Below are 18,180 nucleotides of genomic sequence, written 5' to 3'. Positions count from 1 at the left end.
GTATCGTGGCATGAGATTGTATGGTTTAAGCATCACATACCGAGATTTTCTTTCTTGTTATGGGAGATTATGTTGTTGCGATTACCGACTAAGGATAGACTTGCTCGATGGGGAATACAAATGGACCCAACCTGTGTGCTTTGTCAAAGGGGTTCGGAAACGCACCAACATTTATTCTTTGAGTGCGAGTTCAGCTCAAGGATATGGTTGACAATGGGGAGTTTGATATGGCCATCTCCGCCAATGAGTGTGTTCCAATGCAGGGAATGGATGGTTGATCGGGCAACCGACACGAGCCATAGCAAGCCGCTCATAGGCAGATTGATCCTACAGATTACAGTGTACCAAATCTGGAAGGAACGGAACAATAGGATTTTCCGATCGGAGCGAACGACGAGTGATGTGATTCAACAGCGGATTGATCGAGTATTGCGCAACATCCTGATTTCTGTTACAATGGCAAGTAACGGTGGCAGCCTTTCCACGTTGCAAGACTGGTTCTTCTTGTCGGAAAGTATCCGAACGCACCAACGTTAGAAACACGCACACCACATTCACATTTTGCTTATTTTGTGACATGGTTATCCTATTTTGTACGGCTGTGGCTGGATGTTTTGTAAGTAAACTATTTTAAATTAATGGATAGATTCACCTTATACCAAAAAAAAAAAAAAAAACCGACATCTCGTATGAGCTTCACTTCTCAGACTACCTCCTCTTTCATCTTCTATGTTTTTTCTACCGACATTCATACGCTGCCTACAAAAAGTTTTTTCTACCGAGGATGGGCGATCTAAGTCTCGTACCTTGAGAAATCACGTAGAAACCAGAGTTCCGAGATGCCCACGAAGAGATATAAACGAATCGCAGCCTCCTCCTCCTCCCTCTGCTTTTCTTACAACAAACACCTTTGTAGCTCCCGAGACGATGAATCTTTTCTTTTTTTCTCCCATGAATGAAGCCATTCTTCGATAACCCATCAATCAAGTTTCGCGGGTTTCTTGGAAATGGTAGACTCGAGCCGTTTGAACAGAGGAGAGAACCGATGGCACCGGATGATTCTTACAAGGACAAAGGTGTTTGCCGCCAGAAACAGTAAACTCGACATCCATAGCTGTAAAAAGACATTTATGCCCTTGAACTCGAGCAGGTATCCCCACAACAGCCAATGGGTCTGAGCTCCAATCCAGACAAGGATGCATAACAAGCCTTCCCATTTCAGCTTCATACGGCTCCATGGCAGTATAAGAGGAAGCAGACAATAGAACCACACAAAGTACTGCGCCGTAATCACCTGCGTGTGTGCGTGAGAAAGACAAGTTAAGCAAACACGTTATGTAAGCAGGTTCTCTTGTCTGAAACTGGACCGGACATTTTGGGTTCAAGAAAGGCTCTTGGTATCGGATTTTTTCAGTTAAATGATCATTTCTAATCAAAAGGGTTTATTTGGGTGAATCGATATACAAGCCAAGAATTGGAAGCAAAAAATGTTCCATCAAGAAGGAGTAATGAAAAAACCTTTCAGATGGCAAAGAAGCAACAGAAGTGAAACAGATTGACAGATGTGTTACCTTATTGAAAGCCACAAACGCAACGGTCTGAAGAAAGACGCAGAAGGGCAGATCCTGTCCGAAACAGAACACTAGAACAAATTGTACCACAAACTGAGGTAAAAAAGAGATGAGCTTCTCCAGAACTGAAAACTGATGCTCGTAGTGCAGATATATATGATAGAAGTAGATGGAGAAGTTGTGTCTTGGATCCGTTCGGGTAAGATGATATAATAAAGCCTCGTGAAGGAACTCTTGTCCATAAAAATAATAGGAAACAGCATTGCAAGCAAGAAAAACTCCCCCAGAAACCAAAGCGAAAGTTATTCTCTGTGAAGAAAATAAATTTCTCAAGGCAGCAAAATGGCGGAAGCAAAACCTTTCCTTTGTGTTACTAGGAGGCGTCTTCCCCTGATCGGCACTCCACTCCTGAAGCAGAGGCTTTCGATCCGATTGGAATATCTGAGGATCCAGAACCAGGACGATCGGAAGTGCATATATAATGGGATAGATTCTGAAGTGCACTACAAGCCCATACCAGAATGCGGCTTGTAACAAATTGCCTACACAACACAAGACAATATTATGAGGTCGTCAGTTCAATACTGTTGCATGACGGTTGTCGAAACCATAGTTGCAACCTTTCGAAATAAAGCAAGCCAGTGAATGCTGCACGATAAGAGAATTATATCACATTGTTTTTTTTTTTAACAATTAACTGTTTCCTTCTGAACGGGGAAATTACTCAGTTCTCTACACACAACATCATTCCTTCACTCTTCTAAAATCCCCCTATAAGGCTATAATCATCTAATGTAGAAGAAACACACACACACACACACATTCTAAGTTATAGAACTTGACTCAGTGAATCAATACAATCTGCTATGCTAAAGTCCATGGAGAATAGATTCGACCCAAATGCTAAAACACCAAAGAAGGGGGCGTACCTTTCATAAGAGAGATGATGATCCAAAGAATCATGGCACAAGCAATTGGTTCACAGTTCCCCCTGGTTCCAATTGTGAATGTAAATGGATTGAGGAGCCATACCATTACAGAGTACGTACATATCTCCTCAGGCACCTTCCGTTGTTTCAAAATAGCACGAATAAACAAGCCCACCAGTAAATCTGCAATATGAAAACAAAGAAACAAATTCTCAGAGACCCAGTCACTGGAAAGAAATGATTATATTGCTGTACATAGAGTGTGTTCATACCAGAAGCTGAGAACAGGATCTTTCCCCAGGAGCGATGGAAGATTGAATTGGGGATCAAGAGCAATGCGAGCAAAGGTGAGTAGCGATACGTAGTTCTCTTGTAAGGAGATTCACCAGACGCCATTAAAGCTGCAGCGTCAGAGAAAACAATGTAGTCCACATCCGTGTACCGAACCTCCATGTGAGCATCTTGCCATTCTCCATAGACAATCAACACGATCCGTAAAAGCATGGAGAAGACGAGCAGGGAACCAAAACCCACCGGCTTCATCGCTGGAATACAACAAATTTTGTGACGTAAGATACTCCTCCGCCCGAGCTTCAAGATCTTAAATTACGAATTACAAATTACAACTATTGCTGATACGAACTGAATCGGAGAAAGATGAAACTAGATGATGCTAAATCTAGACAGAATCTGCAGATCAGAAGATGAACAGAGTTAACGCTAGGCCTAATTGATGTCTGAACCTTTCGGCTTCAGAAGATTCGTCTCGGCGGAGGCTCCGACAGTGACGTCGATGTCGGAGTTTCTCCGATGGTGAAGAAATACTGAGATTCGCTGAGAGAGATGGTGAAGATGACTATGGTAAGGCTTCAGACTGCCCAATGCTCATCCACGAGGGTTTTTACTCAAATGCACTTAGCTCGCAACTATTTCAGGCCTACACCACAAAAAAACAAATAACACATTAATTTTTGTTGAAAAGACGAAATTACCTTAACGAATACACGATATTTATTCGTTCGAAAACAACTTCGTTATTATGAGTTCGTAATTAATTCTAAAAAAGATAACAAAAAATTACAATTGATTCTAAAAAAGGTGGCAAAAAAATCATCTGTCTTATTTTAGTTATATATAAGTTATATGTTAGTCGTAATAAGATCGTAAAAAATAAAAAAAAAGTGTATTTTGGATTTTTTCAATCGAAAAGAGGGTTAAAATTAAAAAAAAAAGTTGTTTTTTTCGATGGTGTACGCTAAAATAACTGCGACCCAAGTGGGTCATTTGGGTAAAAAACCCCATCCACAATCAAAGAGAGAGACGAAGAAAAACCGTTCTTGGGACATTTTGGCTTTAGCATACAATTTTATTATTATTTTTTTGGTTAGGGTAAAATGAATTTTAATAGACCAATATTGAAAATTTTTGGTTAATTTTTCATTTAGTTTAGTTTTTGATCTTTAATTTTAAATTTAAAATGTAAAATTGTCAAAAAGAGTTTTTTATACATAAAAAATTTCTTTAAAATCATTGGTACGGGCTGAACATTTTATCTAATTAATAATTAATAGAAAATAAAATAGTGCAAGGAAAAATCAGAATTTTTTTCTTGAAATTACGCAAATACCATTCAGACACAAAAAGAACTCAAACAAACCATCAAAACGTCTCATAGAAATAAACAACAAGCCTTGTCTTCACACAACCAAAAGAACAAGACTTTTGTCTTCAGAGAGAACAACCTCTGTTGAGGAAACCAAAACTAAGTTACGCATCCTCGGCAAGATCAGCATCTAAGCCTCGAGCTTTCCTCGTCTTGCCCACGAAAAGATCCCTAGATTTGATAAAACCCGGGAGGCAACCTGCAACAGTGATGAACGGGAACTGAGCCACTGCGTCCCATCTCCCCAGAGATACAATCGCGATCTCTGGACCCGTTTTGTACATCGACATCTTGTTCTCTCTTTCTCCCGACATCAGCAGCTTTATGTTCTTCGCTGCAACTGAGGCATGTTTCTCGGCTATGTACCCTTGTTTCATCTCCTACATGTACGAATCACAGACACCATTAGAGCAGGGCACTTCCAATGACAGAACAAAACCAAGAAACATGATCGATAAATTCAAGGTTCAGTTTACAAGTTCAGAAAACACATTTGTTGTGTAAAGACCGACTATGCTGAAGGATATCACACACTAACCTCGATATTTGTAATATCTCCAATAGCAAAAACGTTCTTCAGACCCTCAACCCGCAAGTACCCGTCAACCATCAGCCTTCCATAACCATCCATGTTGTCTTTTAGAAAAGTTTCCTTCAGAAAACCCGAAGCTAGAGGCTTTCCAGTGCAGAGGAAATGGCAATCAGCATGTATAGTTTCTCCTCCCGAAGTCCGGTATGTTTTGTTTCCATCAGAGGCTGAATTCAAATCCACTGATTGGTTCAATATCACTTCCACTCTCTTCGATTTCAACCAGTCGAAAGCCTTGTCACCAGCTTTCTGGCCGATAAATTCCAGCAACCTAGGCCCCCTATGCACCAGAGTAACCTTCTTCTCGGGAAAATCAACCGCAATTTCCGCAGCAAGCTCAACACCCGTTGGACCTCCACCAACGATCAGAATTGACCCAGAAGATCTTATCTTTTCATATTCTGCAAGCACATGGTACGAGTCATTGAGGGCAAAGCATTTCCTATACTTCAATTCGAGGAATATTCACACCAAAATTCAAACAAGTCCTAATTATTAACCTAAACTGTGCCTTGAAAGATGCAAACATTCAAGATACAATTCCCCACCCAAACACCAACTCGTAAACAGCATCAGCTTACTATCTATAGCATAGTCCTTACCATTCAGACATTATCAGCTATTTACACAGGGAAAAGGAACCAACAAAACGAAAGCAAAGATTGCCTATAGAAGATACCTGATTGATATTGAGACAGCTTCTCGCTCCGGGTTTTGGGATATGCATCATTATGACCGGTTGCAATAACAAGATAATCGTATCCAACGACAAGGTCATCCAAACATATCACATCAGTATCGGTGATATCGATAGCAGGAGAACTGACCACACGGCCATTTTTTAAGTACTCCTTATGGGAAATGACTGATCTTTTGGCAAATGAAGGCTCCACCATGGATCTCAAGCTTGCCCATGTGATCTCGAAATAATCCTTCCTGAATTCAATGAAATTTCAATCTTGTGGAACACCCAAAGCCCGATCTAAGTGCAGCATTACACCATACCCTTGATGGGTATGCTGCTGCCTAACATGAACTATGTATGATTATGATTCCATTACAAGCATACGACCAACTTCTGATACAAACGAACTGATCAATGATACAGTGGTTGTCTACCATTGTAAAATAACCTTTGGAAATCCTTCTTCTCAAGCCTATTTCTTGGTTTCTCTCTTTTCCACGCATTCTTAACCTAATCTCAAAGAGACCCTCATTATCATATGCCATCATCATCAAGGCTCGTAACTAAATCTACGCTGGATTCCCAATACTTCTTTTTTCCTTTTTCGAGCTACGAACATTGAATGATCAAACAGGGAAGAGATATCATTCTGAATCAGAAAAAATATTTAGTCAAGAAAAAGCTTACGAATCGATGAGGGTGACATCAGCGTCGAACTGAAGCAATTTCGCGACGAGGGAGCCGGCAACACCGCCGCCGATCACCACCACCCTGCGCGAATTTCCCGCCGGCGATTCTTTCCCTTCCATTCTTCCGATAAATCCCCAAGAATCTAGACGAACAAAGTTTTCGAATGCTTCCCGATGGGTTTCTCACCTACGATGATTTCAGCACTATATATATATATATATATATTATATACTACAGCTCGAAAAAGTTGTGATTGGCTTGTGGGAGAGGAAAAGGCATTTGGGGATTTACGCGTTATTACCGAAGATTCGTCACCTTCCAGAGACTCGGGAAGGGCCCTTAGCCCCTGGGGATTCACCTGTTCACATCATTAAGTTTTCCATTAATGGTGAAGCTTTGATTTTTCCAATATGTCATTCGAATCGAAACGTCGAGGAAACTATTGGGCTTTTGATTTTTGGAAAAAAAATTATGTAGGCCCATTAAATGCCCAAATGCGTTGTCTTCTGTGGACAGTCGCTCTTTTTAATTGGATTTTTTTTATATCAAAGTGAATATATATAATTGTATGAGAATTTGAAAAATTAAATACGTTTAACTTTTTAAAAACATAAAAAATCAAATATATAAATTATAAAAAATAATTATTTTCATAAATAAAAACTGAACATATACAAAAAAAATATCTTAATCTAACTGAATCACTATATCTAGCTTTAGTTTTGAAATTATGCCAGTTTTAAATTTTATAATAATTTAGTTTGTCATCATTGCAATTTTAGAAATTATAATTTCTTGATGTTTAGTGAAAAATACAGAAAAATTACTGTAGTAATTTAACTGTTATGTAAATAAAACTTAAAAGTATAGAATATGATTGGATACAAAAAGTCGTGCTTTAAAAAAATAAAGTTCCGCATCTTTCTAATCACTCGTCGATATCTTTTATTTTATTTTTCGCCATTAAAAATTTTATATAGGTTTAAAAATTGTAGGTTTTATTAATATAATGTTTAAAGTAATATACAAATAATGTTAGAGAACAGGAAATCACACCGTGGATTTAGTGTTTAAACATGCACATGCAAATTACGATTGATCTTTCCTTTTTTTATATCTAAAAAAAATGTTTTTGTTATTTTGTATGATCCAGGCGAAATTAATTTGTATGAATATAGATATATTTCAAATAAAAATTAAAAACGATAAATATTTCTAAATATATCTTCAAGATGAATCATCGAATCGAAATCATATAATTAAATTAATAATCTATTAGGTTAAATTAACCATATATTTTCATATATACATATGCGGATTTATCTATTTATCTTATACCTAATATTTTTTTCCTTTACATTTTTCTTACCGCCTCTGTGAGACTGCCTTGTTTCTTTTTAATTGCAGAAAACAAAGAAAGGGATTAACTTTAAATAAAAAGGATGAATAGTTTTCTTAAATTAAGAGTTAATCATCATTACAAAAAAGGAGGGGAGACAGTAATTTTTATCCTTGTAATGTCATATTTGTTATCAGAGAAACAGATAGAATTTGTGTGGATAAACATTCAGATGTGGTAATTAGTTGTTTTAATAGTTTAGTAAAAAAATTATATCTTTAAACAATAAAATTGAAAGTAAAAGTTAAACTATATCTCAATTGCATTGCCCTTATACTTCTTTCTGCCCATCAATTTATAAAATAAAATGATCTATTATAATATATCATGAAAATACAAAATTTGACTTTTCTTTTCCTAATTTCCTATATATTTGTTTAGCTAGTATAATTTGTAAACTAGAATAAATTATCTATAATATAACGGGATTTTTCCTTTATATAAGCGAAATTAATTCCTTAAAATGAAAGGTAAGAACTCGTAATAGTATGAAATAAGAAATATGGGGATAATTATGTTTAAATTAAACCGCCAATGAATTATAAACCAAGAAAATAATTTGATTAGACCACTAAATAGTGATAATTAAACTGCAAATGAAAGTGAGAGTGCACCTTTATTGTGTCTCTTTATCTCTCTAATTTTAGCGCTGTCAAACTTCGCTAACCTAACTTATTTCCTTTTATAACCTAATCTACAATAACATATTTAAATTGCCAAAAAAATATCCCTTTTATTTATATCTTTAATGTTCCCGTTTTCATATAAATGTTAAAATTTCATATGTTAATATATATATATATATATATATATCTTCGAATATAGGTAGCATCAAATATAGGCAACATTAAAATTGAAAAGGTATAAATTCTAAATTAATTTATACTAAATAAAAATATTCTTAATTTATAGTTAGATGTTTTCATTAAAAATTATGGCTTTTTCAGGTATTATTTTTTTCATAAGACTTTATCAAATTTGAAGTACTCATAAATTTTATTCAGTTGTGATAAAAAATGTAATTAAAAAACTTTGACACTCGACCATATCTTGTATAGCATTATTTTTATAAAATTGTATAGAATAAATTTTACTGGTACATTTTTAAAGATTAAATGGTAACCTAATACGTTTCGATAATTCAACATGTAATCAATGCAATTTAATACAATGATATGGACGTATTGTTTCCCAGCAAAATTATGTATTGTTAGCAAAAAAATAATAAAATTATACTCAAATTTATGTAGTTCAACCGTTGAAACGAATGTAAAATGTATGTTACGTACTGAATTTGAATCTTAAATTTGAAACAAATGCGTATAATTAAACCAAATCATATAGTTGGTTATAGCCCGTTATAAAAAAAACGAAATTATTGCATGTGATTTTTGGCTGCACTATGATGATAACAGTATCTGGTGGATGGCAATGAGGGTGTTATAATAGATTAGTTAATGTACAAAAGAATCGACCGACACATGCTCATGTGGTGTATTTAATTTATTTTTTATTTTATTTGTGGACTGTCACAGACATTGAATGCCATTTATCATAAAAATTATACCACAAAAACTCCATGATGCCTATTTATTTATTTATTTATTTTTAAAATGGGTCCCTTGGAAAAAATGTCTGTAACATGCATTAATATTACAATTTTAAAACCCTATTCTCTCAATAATTCTTCTGAGATTTTGACATTTTTTTTAAAACAATTTCACATATGTAAATCTCCTTTGGTCAGACCGTTCCATAAATATATTTCGATATTTTTGTATAGAGTTAGATTAACGTAAGTTATTGAAATTATTAATATATAAATAATATGGGAAAGAATTTTATATTTGGATAAAATAGATACAAAATCACAGTAAAAATTTAAAGTATATTATGCGCCATTAGAGAGTGGAGGGACCTTTCGCACACTTCAACAGCTGGTTTTGTCGGCTGCGTTAAGCTAAGTTAAGCCATGCATCATTTTATTATTATTATTATTATTAAAAATAAAAAATATCTAAACTTGTCAACTTTTTTAAAAAACTCAATTTTAAATTTTTATCAAATAAAACATCAAGTAAAATATAGCATAATGATATCGTGATATATAAATCATAATCTAATAAATATGGTTAAAGTATTTACTTGTTAAATAGAATATCGATATATTATATCTTTAAAAATAATAACGATTATAAAATTCGAGTTTATTTTTTAATGAAAAAATAAAATTGTAATTTTATTTGATAAAAAACTAGTTTTATGTTTTGTTACATACTAATAACATATTTAGTTATTTGTAAGAATATTAAAATCCAACTGTTCTAGCGAACATAGCAATTTCATAATAAAATAACTATCATTAAAAAAAATATTTGTTTGATTTATCGCATTGACTTCAATCCAAACAGTAGTAGAGATACCAACCTGTAACGATTTAGTTTCAGAGTTTACATCGAACATTATATATATATATATATTATAGTTTGTCAATTCCATAAGGAAAACCACACCAAAGAAAGATGTATCATTATATTTTTATGATTATTATATATATCCAAAATAATAATTGACACAATGGTTAATTACTAACCTGGATCCAGCAGGTGTAGTTAGTTTAACTGCCTTTTATTTCCCCTATTTTCGTCCAATTTCGATAAATCAGAAACTCCATATTTTCAAGGAAAGTCACCTTTTTTCCTCGTTTAGCTTGTAACAGTGGCAGTGAACTGATCAGGGACGAAAAAGACGAAAGGACGAATCCAGAATTCGAGAGAGAGAGAGAGAGAGAGCTCTCTTCTCTTTTTCCTTTATCGCATCGGAATCTGGAAGAATTTCTGTTTCTGTCAGTCTCAGATCGGAAAATGTCTGGATTTGAATTTGATTCGGCGGCTTAATCTCATTCATTTCCGGTTTAAAAATGCGAGGGCCGGAAATCGAGTGGTTTGAATCGGAGAATCGGGAAAACGAAGCGTGTAGGACAGGGAAAATGCGAGGATTACGTTGAAGAGAAGCAAGTTTGAATTGGTTCTTTCTTTCTTTTTCGCCTTATTATTGCAAATTGGAGGTGAAGCTTTTGTGTTGGTTGGTGGAAGCTCTGTGGAAGAGCAATGGAGTCTCGGATGGATCAGTACGAGATCATGGAGCAGATCGGCCGTGGCGCGTTCGGCGCCGCCATTCTCGTCAATCACAAGGCCGAGAAGAAGAAGTGAGTTTGTTTTTTCCATTACGCTTTCTCAAGTTCTCTGTCTTCAGATTTCGTTATTTACATTGACGATGATTTAGGTATGTTCTGAAGAAGATCAGATTAGCTCGGCAAACAGAGCGTTGCCGGAGATCAGCTCACCAGGAGGTAATTTGATTTTCCCAGTCGAATCCGACGAGATTGCATTCGGATTGTATTAGATTTCGTTTCCCGAATTTGTTGTTCTCTCTCTGCATTTCACCATACCTGTGGAACGCAGATGGCCTTAATCGCGCGGCTTCAGCATCCTTACATTGTCGAGTTCAAGGAAGCTTGGGTTGAAAAGGTAAAAGATAATAGAACTTCTCTTTTCTCAGGATGCAATTCTTTCTGGTTGCAGTATTTCTTTTTTGACGCGTTAGATTTGAAACGTAGGGTTGCTATGTTTGCATTGTCACTGGATACTGCGAAGGAGGAGACATGTGAGTCGACTTACTCGAAATTTGGATTTGAGTTCGAGTTTAGTTTTGTTGGTTAGTCTACAGAATTCAAAGAAAATGTTTGTATGTTCCTGTAATTGTTTTGCAGGGCTGAGTTAATGAAAAAGTCGAATGGGGTGTACTTTCCAGAGGAGGTACTACTAAGATATGTTTCATCCGACATGTTCTCAGCTCAAGTTAATGGATATTAATCTTTTGCTCGTTCCTTATTGTGAATTCTGCAGAAACTCTGCAAGTGGTTTACTCAATTATTATCAGCTGTCGAGTATCTGCATTCCAATTTCGTTCTGCATCGTGATTTAAAGGTAAAAAATATTGGATGTGCTAGTTGTTTGGATCTCACGCTTTGCTTAAAAGTTTTATGGACTTATTTTGTTAGCTTTCCCTTTCCAGTGTTCCAACATTTTTCTTACAAAAGATCACGATGTTCGCCTTGGTAAGTTTCATTTGTGATGTGTTCAAAGAAATTCAGCTGGATTCAATACTTCAATGATTTTATTCCATTCTGTCTTGCTTAGGGGATTTTGGGCTTGCAAAAACTTTGAAGGCGGATGACTTGGCTTCCTCGGTATGCCATACAAGTCCTTGTGATTGACGCATACAGAGATAATCTAGAGTATGAATTAGCCAGGGTTGGATGTAGTTATGTGAACAAAACGTTTGGACAGTTATCTTCCCCATCCATCTAACATAAGCTATCTAAACAAATTTTTACAAGTGAACCTCCCTACTGACTTTTTGTATGGATGATTGTTCTTGGTATTGCTCTCAAGATATCTTCTCAACTAATAGTAGAATATGGCTTTTTGGTGGAAGTGTGACTGAGACTTTTGTGTTTCTGCGATAACTTATGGCATCCTTTATTTAGGTGGTCGGAACTCCAAACTACATGTGCCCTGAACTGCTTACGGATATTCCTTATGGTTTCAAATCCGATATCTGGTCCCTAGGTATGTTGGTAACTGTTATCCGTTTTAATGGTTATGCCTTGTGCTATTGTTACCGAGGCTAAGATGGTTTTCTGCAAACAGGCTGCTGTATATATGAGATGGCTGCACATCGCCCTGCCTTTAAAGCTTTTGTAAGTTAGTTTAGATGCTTTTCATTCTTTAGCTTTGTGTGAAAATGTGAAATAAGTCCTTTCCTTAAGGGGGTCCTCCTGGTTTGTTGGGTGATTGGTCGCTGAAGGTAAAAGGAAAAAATCCGAGCTGTATACAGGCTTTTGAGGATTCTCGGTATTCTCTGAATTTGATCTTTTTAAGGTGGTACATAGTGGTATCTGATGTAAATTTGTTTATGGTATCAGGACATGGCAGGGTTGATAAGCAAGATTAATCGTTCCTCTATCGGTCCACTGCCTCCTTGCTATTCTCCATCTTTGTAAGACTGCGCTATTCTTTAGCTTGTTATGGTCTTCTGTATTTTATGATTTGAACATGGCCTTTTCCTTCCCAAGAACACCAGGGCCAGACTATTATTTCATGTTAGGCGAAAATCTGTGTGCCAGTTTTCGTGTAAAACATGTTTGGAATGCCTCATAGTATTATTTTTCACTCCTTCCCTTTCCTTTCCTTTTTTTGCCTTTTTCTGTGCCGCAGAAAATCTCTCATCAAGGGCATGCTAAGGAAGAGCCCGGAGCATCGGCCTAGCGTATGGTTTTATTAGGATCACAAATCGTCAGCTTAAGTAATCTTCACCAGCCAGATTCCAACTAACATGTTTTCTTTCTTCATTTTTCTTCAGGCCTCTGAGCTTCTGAAGCATCCTTATCTGCAGACTTATGTTGAGCAATACCGACCAGCCCTTTCTCCAGTAGCAACTATATCTCCAGAGAAGCCTCTGAATTCTCGTAATGGTCGGAGGAGTATGGCCGAAAGCCAGAACAGTAACAGCTCTAGCGATAAAGACAGTCTGCTCTCAAGTGAAAAACACGCCCAATCTATGGTTCCGAGCAATGATAATAAAGCTACTGATTCCGATTCAGTTTCTGTTGACGAGGAAGACTGCTCTGACCATTCTCAACCAGCCGAACGTCAAAATGACAATGGTGTTTCTACCACGAAAACAGATGGCCATGGGATGGTAAAGCCCTCGTGTACTGTACAGCGACCGGATATTCATCCAAGGCACCCGAAAACTATCAGAAACATCATGATGGTCTTGAAAGAAGGGAAAGCCAGAGAAAATGGTTCACCCATGAGAACTAATCGGTTGAAGCCTAATGCTGAAACTCCGTCAAAGATTCCGAAACTTAGTGATACCGCTCCTAGTTCAAAGACTAATGCAAATACCCCCATTGCTTCATCAAAACTAGCCTCTGATTCTGCGGGAAGGACTCTGGTATCGAATCCACCGAAGCATCAGGTACTCTCTTGTTTTCTCTCTCATGAGTTCCTGATTTAGTAGAAATGCTAAGGATTCATGTGTTTAATTCACACTGCAGATGGTCGCGACCACGCCAAAACCAAAGCCTAGAAACGACGGAATTCCACTTCCTCCGACTAAACATGAAACCGAGGAAGCAATGTCAGCTAAACTGAGGCAAAGAACGCCTCCTGTCGTGTCGAGAAGGCCGTCTTTAATTGAGCGCCCAAGTCCAAGTCCGAGACAATTAGTAGAAGATGTTCCGAATACAACAGTGGTCAATGACGGCACAACAAGGCTACATCCATCCGTAACACGAGGGGCCGAAACGAATTCTCATCCGCCACCCAACTTTAAAGGAATTTCTGTCGGATCATCTAAAGGAATTCAGACGGATAGCAGTAATTCCGTCTCGTCTTCATTTTCCATGCAGGCATACGAGCTTTGCGATGATGCTTCCACCCCATTTATTGACATGACAGAACAACACTCTGCTTCCGATGATCATGGAAGATCCCGCCGTTCTGATTACTCGGGGCCATTACCAACCATCTCCTCATTTCCTTCATCCGCTTTCTCAGATCTGCCTCGAAATCTTCAGATCCCTGGAGATGATCATAACACCAGCCGGCGGCTTACCGAAATTCCCGGGACTGTGTTTGATGATCAGAATACTGTTTCAGCTCAGCAAGAAGTGCCTCCTCATATACCGGAAGATGATGACTCTGCAACCAAACAGAGCTGCGATCCAAACGCATCTCCGGACAAGAAACTCGGAGACGACAAATTCATCTCCATCTCAGCTGAAACCAAACCAAGTCCTCTGCCTATTGTTTCTTCCCAGACAGATAAAGCAGTCGTCGAAAAGATGAGCTCTTCTCATCTTCATCCCGTTGTGGACGATGTCATACATGTCATAAGGCACAGCAGTTTCCGTGTCGGGAGTGACCAGCCGGTAATGGAAAGCGTAGAAGTCGGCGTCCACAACGTTGATGTCGGAAAGCTGATAAACGTGGTGAGAGATGAACTTGAAGTTCGGAAGGTAGTCCCTGCAAAACCACCAACATCCTCGGAAACAATGACGACGACGATGAGATCAAACGGTTCCGACGAGTCGGGGATCTCGGAACCCGAGGCACGTCATCCGAAACCGGAACCCGCAGCCGCAGCCAAAGCGAAAGAATCAGAAGTGAGGAACTCTTGCTCGGAAACGTTGGATGTGAAGTCATTCAGGCAGAGAGCGGAGGCACTGGAAGGGCTGTTGGAACTGTCGGCGGAGTTGTTGGAGCAGAAGAGAATAGAGGAGCTGGAGGTGGTGTTGAAGCCGTTCGGGAAAGACAAGGTTTCTCCCAGAGAAACCGCCATTTGGTTGGCCAAGAGTTTAAAAGGAATGATGATTGAAGACATCAACAACCACAACCACAACCACAACCACAACAGTAACAGTGTCGGCTCCTGGAGTTGTTCCTGAGGTATTGTCTTCAAATTTGTTATTTGATCTCATAAAATGACAATTCTTTTAAAAACTCAACCTAAAAAAACAACAACGTTAGCCATGCAAAACCCGTATTTGTCAAAAACGAATAACTCAATCGAGTACCAAGATTGAGCCATATATCTCTAGCCGATTTCGCATACATGAGACTGATTGTGATAGTCTTCGAAACAGAATTGAGTAACCACGATTTGATAATCGCGTTATTGCGAAGCCAGTGCTTGAGATTCGGATCAGTTTCAGCAGGTTTTGGCAAAGATCCATCTACGAATCCGAGCTTGTTTCTGCCTTCCAACGCCATAGTGACGGAACAACACCATGAATTGTAATCCAAAGCGTCAGTGAGACGATCGGATACAAGAACGAGATTCATTTGATCACCTGAGCTTAGGTAATACGGTGAATCTGGAGGTGGAACATCCGCTGGAGGAGCCGCCGCTTGTGCTTCCGCCATTTCCCTTTTTCTTTTCAATCCGGTTGCCCTTATTTAGACCGTTGGTGCAATTTCTTTATTTAAAAAAAAAAAGGTATTGGGGAAAATTCACATATGAAATACAAAGCTTATTTATATTCAAACAAACAACGATACAACGGTGGCTTGCAGATGGATGAAGGAGGTTTTCTTGATTGTGACTTGCTGGCGAGATTATATCCGATTTGTCGGATTTGTCTGCGGTTAGGACTAGAGTTTGTTCTCCTCTCTTCATCTCTAAACTCGATGTTTCCTCGTCCCCCCGCCTCGTCTCTCCTCTTCTTCTCTTTTCTCACCCGCTCTCACCACGACTCTGATCTCTTTTCTTGCCCCTCTTCCTCGGATATCCTGACTTTGCCTTAGAGATCTCACAGAGGCGGACGACAAAGACAACGAAATCGTGTAGAGGAGGCGACAACAAAGATCGAAACAGAGGTTGACGGATGATGAAACGACGAAGACAATTGCTGGAACAAATTGAAATTAAGAGATAGAGCCATTTAGGGTTTACGTCAGTGAACAAGAGAGGGAATCGGAAAAAAAAAAAAAGAAATTTTAGATTTAATAATTTTAGTTGGACTTATTTTTATTTGGGTAAACCCATTTAGTATATAATCCAAAATGGATTTAAACCATATAACTCATTTAAACAAATCAACCCAATTGGTTAAATCCATTTGGATATATTATTAAATTGGGTTGGATAAAAACCATTTAACCCAACTCAATTGACACTCCCAGAGTCCCAGCCACGCTACCTTCTCCGTCGAATCTTTCTCCGCCTCCAACGCCACCGCCAATGCAACCCCAAACGCAAACGCGAACGCGAACGCTGTATCGCAATGGGACTTTGAGTTCTTGGGATTAAACCCCTAATGGTGGGATATGCCAAATGTTATATTTTTTTTTTCATTTTCCCTGGAATATGGAACCATTAATAAATTTGGGTGTGAATTATATTTTAAAAACTAATATATCTTAAATATTAAATTACAAAAACGCTCTACTGTAGTACCGTAATTTGATCGTTATATAAATATGATATTGGTGTCTTGAAAATCGATTCGACCAACACACTTGTAGATGTTGCTTCAAAGCCAAGTTAAATATATATCATCATATTCTATTATCCTTTTCATTGACTCTCTACCATCCTCCAAGCATTCATGCTTTAATTTTCATATATATATATATTGTATCTTTTTAAATGAAACTTGTTGTGAGTTAGAATGCCAATAATGAACACTATTAAGTGATTAATATCAATTGATATTAAAACAATACGAAGAGACTAAGTAAAATAAGAATATTTAAAAACTCGCACTGCTTTTTTTGAAAATTAATATTTTTGAAATATTAAAATACGAAAATCTCCAACAAAATTATATTAAACGAAGAGACTTTTGAACACATAATTAAAGACATGTTCTATTAAAACATTTTTACAAATTTATCGAAAATAAATTAAGTTGGAAAAACCCAAATATTGTTTTTTTTTTATGTTTGCCAATAACCTCGACCATGTTAAGGTGAGACTGAAATATTATTTGTATGTTAACATAGGATAATTCGATTTATTCATGTTTGATTTTTTTAAGACTCCATTTCCGAGTTTCAATGGAATATAATGAAACCATATAATATTTCTTTATTTAGAAAATATTACGTCGGGTCAAAGATTCAAAATTTTCATTTACATTTATAACTTTTCATAAATCAAAGCGTAAAAATCCCCCATTATTCGACGTAATTTTATCATGGCCAAAATCTCAAAAACCTAATAAAAAAACACTAAAGTTTATTTTATTCTGAAAAAATACTTTTTTTTAAAAGAATCTATTTAAATATTAAATAACCTTTCATTTTTATAAAGTTTCTTTTTATCCATTTCGCATCTCAAAGATAAAGCCTCTCTTTTTGGTGTGACAAAATGTAAAATTTTCAAGAAAAAAGTAGTAGTAGTAATCCACCGAACAAATTTACAAACAATCATTTTCCTAACTCACCCACATTCGTCCATCTAATTGATTATATTATTAACCCCAATGTAATTAATTATAAGTTCCACTTTATTAATTATAAGATTTGCCAATTTTCTGAATGATATAATTACTATATTCATGGACAATACAACTATTATCTTTCCTACTAAATCATATATTTATTTTTTTCGTACTTTTATTTTTAATTAAATAATATTATTTTTCAAAATTTTAATTTTAAAGATATATGTTAGTTTTTCAAATAAAATAACATTTTCTATTCCATTTGATATATTTGCATTTCTAGGTAATTCATAATCTCGAAATAATTCGTTATTTCTTTTCAGTTTTATTCCAAAATTTATAAGAAAAGAAAATAATGATATTGTACATGTTATACATTGCGAGTTTATATATATATATATATATATATATATATATATTTGTCTTTGTATGTTAAATATAGCAATTTAATTAAATTACACGTTTGCCTATATTATAAATATTCGTCATTTTTCACTATCTAGTTGTTATTGTCGATCGGTGATTGGAACCCACTATTAGCATTACTACAACCTCAAGGGTCAATTATATATATATATATATATATATATATATATATATATATATATATATATATATGATTAAAAATATATA

General features: G+C 36.4%; 4 protein-coding genes across 5 annotated transcripts; 1 reads left to right on the top strand and 3 right to left on the bottom strand.

Annotated features, from left to right (window-relative positions):
* Positions 1-932: 932 nt before the first annotated feature.
* LOC104799567 (GPI mannosyltransferase 1) lies at positions 933-3,404 on the bottom strand. The gene is made up of 5 exons (XM_010522165.2): positions 3,244-3,404; positions 2,773-3,045; positions 2,501-2,683; positions 1,572-2,113; positions 933-1,294 (listed from the first exon to the last, which is right to left on the bottom strand). The coding sequence occupies exons 2-5, from the start codon at positions 3,041-3,043 to the stop codon at positions 980-982; spliced, it is 1,311 nt and encodes a 436-aa protein (XP_010520467.1). The 5' UTR covers positions 3,044-3,045; positions 3,244-3,404; the 3' UTR covers positions 933-979.
* Positions 3,405-4,087: 683 nt separating this feature from the next.
* LOC104799565 (apoptosis-inducing factor homolog A-like) lies at positions 4,088-6,520 on the bottom strand. 2 transcript variants are annotated; one of them, XM_010522163.1, is made up of 5 exons: positions 6,429-6,520; positions 6,125-6,330; positions 5,432-5,688; positions 4,702-5,153; positions 4,088-4,543 (listed from the first exon to the last, which is right to left on the bottom strand). In XM_010522163.1, the coding sequence occupies exons 2-5, from the start codon at positions 6,244-6,246 to the stop codon at positions 4,268-4,270; spliced, it is 1,107 nt and encodes a 368-aa protein (XP_010520465.1). In that variant the 5' UTR covers positions 6,247-6,330; positions 6,429-6,520; the 3' UTR covers positions 4,088-4,267. The 2 variants fall into 2 exon arrangements, with proteins under 2 accessions (XP_010520465.1, XP_010520466.1); XM_010522164.1 differs by having other exon boundaries at positions 6,419-6,436.
* A 3,680-nt stretch (positions 6,521-10,200) lies between these two features.
* Positions 10,201-15,168, top strand: LOC104799564 (serine/threonine-protein kinase Nek5). Its single transcript, XM_010522161.2, has 14 exons — positions 10,201-10,734; positions 10,812-10,878; positions 10,991-11,056; positions 11,146-11,192; positions 11,299-11,344; positions 11,435-11,515; positions 11,604-11,646; positions 11,729-11,778; positions 12,079-12,160; positions 12,242-12,291; positions 12,517-12,590; positions 12,809-12,860; positions 12,954-13,574; positions 13,654-15,168. Exons 1-14 carry the CDS (start codon positions 10,637-10,639, stop codon positions 15,043-15,045), a joined length of 2,769 nt encoding a protein of 922 aa, XP_010520463.1. The 5' UTR covers positions 10,201-10,636; the 3' UTR covers positions 15,046-15,168.
* On the bottom strand, positions 15,102-15,523 carry LOC104799735. The gene is made up of 2 exons (XM_010522376.1): positions 15,175-15,523; positions 15,102-15,106 (listed from the first exon to the last, which is right to left on the bottom strand). Exons 1-2 carry the CDS (start codon positions 15,521-15,523, stop codon positions 15,102-15,104), a joined length of 354 nt encoding a protein of 117 aa, XP_010520678.1.
* Between the last annotated feature and the right edge of the window lie 2,657 nt (positions 15,524-18,180).

Source organism: Tarenaya hassleriana, unplaced genomic scaffold (genome assembly GCF_000463585.1).
Source record: "Tarenaya hassleriana unplaced genomic scaffold, ASM46358v1 Cleome6, whole genome shotgun sequence".
Taxonomy (NCBI): domain Eukaryota; kingdom Viridiplantae; phylum Streptophyta; class Magnoliopsida; order Brassicales; family Cleomaceae; genus Tarenaya; species Tarenaya hassleriana.
The sequence above is the reverse complement of the archived record's forward strand: the minus strand, read 5'-3'. Positions and strand labels throughout refer to the sequence as shown.